Source organism: Leptonotus elevatus, chromosome 5, assembly GCF_054856555.1.
Source record: "Leptonotus elevatus isolate MCC_2025b chromosome 5, RoL_Lele_1.0, whole genome shotgun sequence".
NCBI classification, from domain to species: Eukaryota; Metazoa; Chordata; class Actinopteri; order Syngnathiformes; family Syngnathidae; genus Leptonotus; species Leptonotus elevatus.
Genome location: NC_141243.1, coordinates 5,330,695 through 5,339,635, shown reverse-complemented (window position 1 = coordinate 5,339,635; position 8,941 = coordinate 5,330,695). Strand labels below are relative to the sequence as shown.

The 8,941-nt window shown below is 37.0% G+C and overlaps 1 protein-coding gene across 1 annotated transcript; it reads right to left on the bottom strand.

Moving 5' to 3' along the window:
• Positions 1-6,870: 6,870 nt before the first annotated feature.
• nkx2.7 (NK2 transcription factor related 7) lies at positions 6,871-8,502 on the bottom strand. The gene is made up of 2 exons (XM_086075731.1): positions 8,313-8,502; positions 6,871-7,370 (listed from the first exon to the last, which is right to left on the bottom strand). The coding sequence occupies exons 1-2, from the start codon at positions 8,500-8,502 to the stop codon at positions 6,871-6,873; spliced, it is 690 nt and encodes a 229-aa protein (XP_085931857.1).
• Between the last annotated feature and the right edge of the window lie 439 nt (positions 8,503-8,941).

The following is an 8,941-nucleotide window of genomic DNA, read 5'->3' as shown; positions in this document are numbered from 1 at the left end:
GCGCTCGCACAGTAGCTTTTTATACAGATGCGGGGGCGGGTTTGTCAAGGGGGGTGTGTACTCATGCTCGCTCTGGGACTTTCACTGCAGTTGCTTGGCACAATCGTGAACAAAATAAATGGACTCTTTTTTTAAATTCTTATTTTTAAATTATTTCGTGCAAAAAATAATAATCCATTTTTATTAATAACTCTATATGTGGAAATAAAAAAAAACATTTTCACTTTCAAATAAAGCCCTTTTTTTTCCAAATATGTATTTAACAAAAGATAAGAATAAAAAATAATTAAAAACATATATATAAAATATTAAGTGAAACTATGCAGAAAAACAGTTTTCAAATATGAATAAGAAAAATGAATACAATAAAGTTTCAGAATGAAATATTTAAAAATACTCTTATTTAAAATAATTGTATAATTTTTTATTACAGTAAATGGAAATAAAACAATGCACCAATGAATCCGTTTGAAGAAAAATAGTTAAAAAAAAGTGGCAATAACCAGATCATAATAATATCATATATATATATATATATCAATTTATAATATAATCAATGTATATTTTAGACTTGTAATGTGTTTTCGTTGTTTATATGTTCAATAAAGAACCAAATCAAATAAAACAATATTTATATATTTTTAACTTTAAAAAAATAATGTAGAAAAATCAAAACGATAGACAAACAAATACATTTTTTAATTTAGGTAAAATAAATGAATAATAATAAAGCGGTAAATATATTTAAAAACAAATAAGGGAATACATTTACAACAATTATTTTTGTTTGGTAACTTATTTTAAAATGTATAAAAATAAAAATAGTAAGATTAAATGTTTTATTTAATTTTCAAATCTAAATATTAAAAATTTATTGAGAATGCAAAAAAACATATTTGCACAAACAAAAATATATATTTACACATGAATGTAATAGTTGTATATTATAGCCTATATGTGTTAAGGATGTTGGATACCACTTTTTTTCAGCAATTCAGTACTCACCGATACCAAGTACCGATACATAAAATTCCCCCCAAAAAACAATGGCAGATAATTAAAAAACAACAACTATATATCTCAATATAGCATTTCCTTAAAATTGCAGGAAATTAATGGCAAGTTTATTTTTCTAGTTTCTAATTTCTAGTTCCTGATCATAACATGGCCACAAGCGGCCAGTATTGGCCACCGTCTCGAGTACCGAGACCTTGAAATAAGGCCGGATATCAGCCCGAAACTGATCTCAGGTGTGTGAATCGTGCGAGTGTGCACACAAATGAACAATAATTAGCAATAAAATATTTTGAAAAAGAACCATTCATATTTCATTTATAGTAAATGTGCAGACAGTTTTTAGTGGCACAATTGAACTGTTTTAAACACATATCCATTACGCTTCAACAGTATGCAAAGCCAGCTCATTGGTTAGTTGAGGTGTCAAATGTGTTTTTGCATATATGCAGCAATGAAATGAGTTCCACTGAATATTAATTAGGAGTCGTTCATATTTTTTTATATTTTTTTGTACTCATTGTTCTCCATGCAGCCTTCAGCTGTGTGAGACTTCCGGGAGGTAGGATGACCTTTCCCTGGGGGGGAAAAGCAGGGGTCAGAGTGGGTGGTCGTACCCACTGGACTGCGCTAATGACTTGGGCACATTTTGACCGGCTCCTGAACGGACGCCTTCATTGTTTGCTTGTTGTTGTGGCTCAAGAATGATACATTTACTAGCCGTGTCCGTGCTCCTCTGGGAGTTCATGCTTCATTTGGAAAGGGGACATTTCGGTGGGAGGGGGGGGGTATCGCGGCCTCTTCTGCTGGCCACTGAAATGTTAAGTAAGGTTAGAGAGAGAGGAAGACGTGAAAGTCGACACACCAGTTCAAATGCCAGGTTTTTGTGACATATATATATATATATATATATATATATATATATATATATATATATATATATAGATATACATATGGGAGTCAGTACACATCTGGCACCATTTAAAGTGATTAATTCCAAATAAAGTTCAGCTGTTGAAGTAGGCTTTTCCAGACAGCTTCTTTTGTGTGTTTTTGTGTACTTGGGCAGTCATTCTTTTGCATGCCACTAGAGGGAGCCCACGTAGTATAGATATTGGCTATTACGCAATATTGGCAGACTGCCTCGGCCCCCTGTCCTTTCCTGTGAATTGTATTAGCATGTTGATGCTACGCCTGCTTACAGCTAAGCAAATTCAATGTTTGCTGTCATATTATAACTTCATATGACCTACTCTGGACATCCTTTTCATGTCATGTTGTAGCACTTGTTTGACATTACTATAATTCAGCCTGATATCCGGTGCGTTTACAAAACTTGCTATCCTGAGCGATTGTCATGTGGTCCGGGGAGGTGTTGAGAGTAATTTTTCGTCTCTGATTTGCTTGGAAATGGTTTGTACCGTTGCTGGACACAAATGGAGACGAGCTTCTCGTATAGCTACTACTGCTCCTCTTTCTTCTTCTTTGTATAGTCTGAAAGTCCTGTGGTGCCATGCTGCCTCTCTCGGGTCAGTCTTGGTACTACAAGCGACATCTGGTTTGAGGCAGGAGACTTATGATTGTCAGTGGTGATCTGCTTATGTGTTGGTCATCTCAGGTATACCACAAACAGCAAGAGCATTGCCACGCTGAATTTGAACACATTCACTGCCATAAATTCATAAACAAATATATATATTATTAAAAATCAAGGGGGCGACTGGCGATTAACATTTTTAATTGTAATTAATCGCATGACTTCACTAGTTAACTCACGATTAATTACTAATTTTATGTCTGTTCTAAATGTACAATAAAAAAAATCTAGGTTTTCATACTCTTGTTAACAAAAGTGGAGAAAAAAAAGTTAAACTAGTAGAAATAGTTCAAATGAATTTTTGACGTCTATAGCCGTCAATGGCAGTGAATGAGTTAAAGGTCAGATGTTAAAAATAGCTATATATAAAATATGGTAGCCTACTACCTGCCTTCATTTCCTTCCTCTACAAGGTCAGTAATAACCGTATTAGAGCATGTGTTGCCATATGGATTAGCCGATATTTCTCCCCATATTTGTTGTGCATACAATCCTAATCACACTTTTACATCCTGTTCCCTGTTCAGAAACAGTAAAGAAAGATGTAAGTGATTGTAAAAGCATCCGATTAGAACCAGTAAAGAGGTTCTTCCCAGGCTTTAGATGTTGTCTGGTCAACATAGTATTAAGATGGCCGATGTGATAGCTTTCACCTTGAAATTCTTTCATTTCTGTCTGGGGAAGTGTTGACTTGGAGCCATGCAAATTTGACATTTCATTACGTTCCTCAAAGAGAAACATACTTTTTAAAATGAGAAAAATAACACTCGAGATAATATAAGCATACAGTAATGACACAATTAAATAGAATTACAAATAATTAAACACTTTAGTCCTATTTAGTGGCATAGGGAGTGGCATTAAACAGCCTTGTCAGCTTATAATTGCATTAATATCTACTACACACAAAGTTAATAATTGTACCAAAATTAATGATTAAAAACATTTCATTATTTATATATTTTTTCATTCTTATTTTTTATTTTCAAAAAGAGCTCTGTATTGTTCATTCGGTAATGTCATCATCATTGCTCTTTTATTTAATTTTTTCATTAATTTTTTGTATGTGGGTGAGTATGTGTATGTGCGTGCGTGCGTGCGTGCGTGCGAATGTGTGTGTATTCGTTAGCTCACCAAAAACCTATTAGAAAAAATCCCATACCGTTCACCTAAACCGAACACCGCCGTCAGAAATGATTAAAAACATTTCTTAAAGATTTAATGCAAATGCATTGAAGTTAAAATCGAAATACGACTGTACTGTACTGTGTAGTAGTTCTTTTTCTTACCGCTAGAGGGCGCATGTACCGCATTTTGAGATTCACCGCAAAGTGTCCAATCATTGTGAAGATTTGTACCTACTCTGAACATGTGGAGCAACATAGCTCAACTGGTGACCTTTCTCCCCGGGAAGCTGTTTATCTTCCACAAAATGTTTTCTTTGAGCCACGCCGACTTGTTTCGTCATTAATCTTCTGTTGTTTTCCTGCCAACGTTTTTGTCCGAGGCTGTGGCGTAACGTTACATGTGTCAGCCTGCTCTGCGCCACTCGGGCCACCTTTTCCACTCTTTAATCACGTCACTGATTTCAGTGTATTCGGAAGCTGCTGTAATTTAGCATGCAGCTATGTTGATTTGTGGTCTTAGCAAAACAAACAGGACAGCGGAGGACACAATAACACTTAAAGTGGAATGTGTAACTAATTGGAATATTGTTTAGTTGAATGTTATGTCTTTAATTATTATTAATATTATTATTATTATTATTATTATTATTTTGTTTTTAGCCTCAATTTGAGACTTTATTTTTTAATAGGGTACTGCTATTCTTCTTCTTCTTTTTCTTATTTTACATTTAGCCTCAATTTGAGACATTATTTTTTTATTAGGCTACTGCTATTATTATTATTATTATTATTATTATTATTTTATATTTAGCCTCAATTTGAGACTTTATTTTTTATTAGGCTACTGCTATTCTTCTTCTTCTTATTATTATTATTATTATTATTTTATTTTTAGCCTTAATTTGAGACTTCTTTTTTTATTAGGCTACTGCTATTATTATTATTATTATTATTATTATTATTACATTTTTAGCCTCAATTTGAGACTTTATTTTTTTATTACTATTATTATTATTGATTCTTATAAAATTACATTTTCATAATTGTAAAATATATTTATTTTTGAAATATACTTAACTTTAGTCATGTAAGATTACAACTTATTCTAAAATGATGTAGCTGCACTTATGTGAAATAATTGTTCCTTTCTTGCGAAATGACTACTTCATTCCAAATCCCGCCTACATTCTACAGTAGTACTATCTCACCTTTGCGTTCTTATTACCTTTTTATTTCCTTGACTTTTTATCTTTCAAACTTTTTCCTCAAATGAATATTCTCGCCTAGTGATTCCTTTCCACTGTGCCACGTGAGGAGTGTTTGTAAATTGAATGATGCGTGCGCAGGGATGACGTTATGCTTTTTTGCCTTCTTTGTGCGACGAGCACGCTCGGCTCACGTCATCCTCGCGACGAGATGACCCTCATAAAATGTGAATCCCCGTGTTGTAATCAAGCATCTCTTCACTCTCCTGCGACACGCACACACAAGAAGATGGAGAGGTGGGTGGCTAATAGGCCTATCTGATCTCGTCAAGTGTCTCTGGACTCCATTCTGTCTACATGTTCGTCCTTATCACAGAGCTTCACCTCCTCACCGCCTTCAGGGGTTTTCCCCCCCCACGAGCCGGTCGGCTTAACTCAATCACGTCCACTCTGTCTAAACGCGACCCATTTGAGTTTATATGCCGCTTCTATGCTAATCTTCAAATTACACCGTTTCTCGCTTGGCCCATACGAGTCGTATACAGCGGCAGAAGAAGCTCCGAGTGGAAGAGACGTGATGACTTTTGGACGACGTGTCCGTCAGCGAGTGACAGTTGAATGGAAAGGGTTTCCCAGTTGAAGAGCCTCTCAGTCTGCAGGTTTGTTTACCAAGCAAAGCTGGCGGACGGGACGGACGCTGAGCTCTTATCAGTGGATTAGTCAATGGGACAATGATGAGCTCACCTTTGATGGAGCGGCTCGCATCAGGTCGGATGTCACTTCCTCCTTGTGGTGGACTGTGGAAGCATTTCTTCCAGAGAGCAGGAGGAAAAACTCCGCTGTCTGCCGCGTTGTTTTCATGAGACTTGACGACATTTGAACTGAAAACAAGCTGCCTTTCTCATGAGCAACAATGTTAAACTAGTAGAAGTGCACCTGCATGAGATCCAATACGCAACCTGTGGCAAATATTATATCTATGAATGACTGACAAACTTAATAACTGTTAGTGTAAGTAGTTAACAGCTTGATTGTGTAACTATTAGCATTTATCTGACCAACATATGACTAACTAATTGACTGACTGACTGAGTAACTGTTTAGCTATGACATAATAACTTATATATATACTTAGAATTTATATACAGTACTTAAATTAACAGAGAACTCGTCTTACTGATTAACTTTGTCTAAATAACTAACTTTCTCCCTTACTAGTTTTGTCAAATTCACTTATCAAACTACTACCGTTAAATATGAGTGTATCTAACTAACTAACTAACTAACGTATTGTTTGCCTAATAATGTTTGTATCTAACAAATTAACTCTGTCCAAGTAATTAATTCATAGTTTGCCAAAGAAATTGAAGAAAAATTGTCTGACCAATTAATAATTTGCCTTTTTGTCTAACATAGGTAATTAACCGTTTCTCTATGTCTGTCCATATCAACTAACTAACTAACTAACTAACTAACGAACGAACTAACTAACTAACTAACCTATTGTTTGCCAAATAATGTTTGTATCTAACAAATTAACTTTGTCCAAGTAATTAATTCATAGTTTGCCAAAGAAATTGAAGGAAAAATTGTCTGACTAATTAATAATTAGCCTTTTTGTCTAACATAAGTAATTAACCGTTTCTCTGTCTGTCCATATCAACTAACTAACTAACCAACTAACTAACTAACTACTGCGTTACAATAATCACAAATGAAATAGAAAATTTTCAATTTTATTGTAGACCTTGCACGACACCAAAATTAAACCCCCAAAAAGTAACATGCATACAAAGAGGACTTAATGTCCTTTTCATGTTCTAATCAGTCTTTCACCTTTTCAAAACAAAACAGACACTAAAATCAGTGCAAATGATCTTTGTGTCTGTACAAATGTCACACATGACAGATATTCGCAAGAGCGTGCCTAGAATGCTTTGTATTGAGTGCCGAATCCGCAGCCTCTGAGAGCGTCCAGTGCACACACGATGTCCCCTTCTGTGTTGTTGACGTCAGCAGACACACAGCGATAACTCCAACCGCACACACCGCTGTTCCCGTAACCAACCGCGCCATTATAATGGCCAAAAGTCGCATTGCAAGGAGGCGGGAGGAGGGCGGTCGCCCCGCACAGCCTCCCGTCCCGGACCAGCACCGGCACCGGGACCCTCCTGGGTACCATCTCCAAACCCCTGTCCTGGCTTTGCCGCTTGCACTTGTACCTGCGGTTCTGGAACCAGATCTTGACCTGGGTGGACGTCAGCTCGATGAGCAGGGCCAGCTGCTCCCTCTCTGCCGCCGACAGGTAGCGCTGCCGGCGGAAGCGACGCTCCAGCTCGCTCACTTGAGCCCGGGAGAAGAGCACGCGTGGCCTCCTGCGAGACCTCGGACCTCCTTTGCAGCCTCCATTGCTCTCCATACATGTGTCTGTTGGAGAAAAACAACAACAATAAAAACAATGCAAGTACAATGCAGGAAATGCAACGCAATTTGAAAATAAAAACATCCAACATTAAACGCCAATGCCATCTCGTGGCAGAAAAATTACCTCACCACAAATGAATGACTCCTTGACATTTCACACTCAAATACGTTTATAAATGACTATAAAATTAGTTTATCGGTGGACTAAAAAAACAAAACAAGCACATTTGTATTAGGTAAGCACTTTTCCTCTTTTATGATGATTAACAAAACACACTCTTGGAATTGAACATTTACACTTTAGCAATTATATATATAGTATATAATATATAGGTGTTTCCCCCGATGAACAAAATAGGCTTCATGTTATAATTAATTTGCTTTCAATTTGAAAATAAAACCATCCAACATTAAATGCCAATGGCACCTAGTGGCAGAAAAATTACCTCACCACAAGTGAATGACTCCTTGACATTTCACACTCCTTGTTTTGTAATATTTTGAATTTTAAATAGGTTTATGAATTACTTTAAAATGACTATCAGTGAACTAAAAAAAAAAGCATATTTGTATTAGGTAAATATTTTTCCACTTTTATGTAGATTAGTTATTAATTAAATGTACACTATATCGAAGTCCAAAAGTCTCATTTATGCTCTTACTGAAGCTCAAATTGTTTTCTATGTTTATTAGCAAAAATATCTAGGTGATGCTCTGTCTTCGTTACATAGTATAGATATAAATATGTAAATTGGGTTGCGACACTTTAAGTAATTAAGAAAGAAGAATTATTCAGAAAAAGCTGTATCACACAATATGCTTAAAAGGGTGCTTTTTGTGCATTTTGGCATTATCGTATAGAATTATTACAAATTATTTTTACGGTTTCAGTCCCAATGGCAGGTTGTGCTCAGGTGGCAAAGACGCGACTCGTCGTTTTCTTACCGAGATTCTTCATTTGGTCCTCTGCTGCTGCAAGGTGTGCAAAACGCTTCTTTTGAGTTTGGTGCATGTTGTTGTGATGTTGCGCTGGAGCAACTCGGTCAGCCACCAAAACCTCATTTTCAAAGTCACGCTGCTGTTCCATCTTCAGAATATCCTCGACCGAAAACGGCGTCGACGCGTTGGGATGCATCATCCCTCTTGTTCTTGTCTTGCGATATTCTTCTTGCTCCTTTGTGCTCGTTGCTTCCTGACTGACCCCTGACACTGAGTTGCAGAGTGGTCGCCCGTGCGGCTTTAAACGCATGCGAGGGCCCGAGAGAGGAAAAAAAAGAAAAAGAAAAGATGTCCCCTGTCATCTCCCCCCCCCCCCCCCCCCCCAAAGTAGCCGACAGACAGGCCGCACGCTCTGATCTCCCGCTTCTCACCTTACACCTGAACACACCACACTCGGAAGATTCAAGTGGTTGGGGGGTGGTGCCCTGGTGGGTCCCCTAATTGACGGATAAGTGGGCTCAATGGCGTCTGACAGGCAGTGAGAGTCTGATGACATGAACAATTTATCTGACATTGATTGCTAATTACGAGAAAGCTCATCCAGTCGGACACTTCATCGGGTTCTCGCATTCATC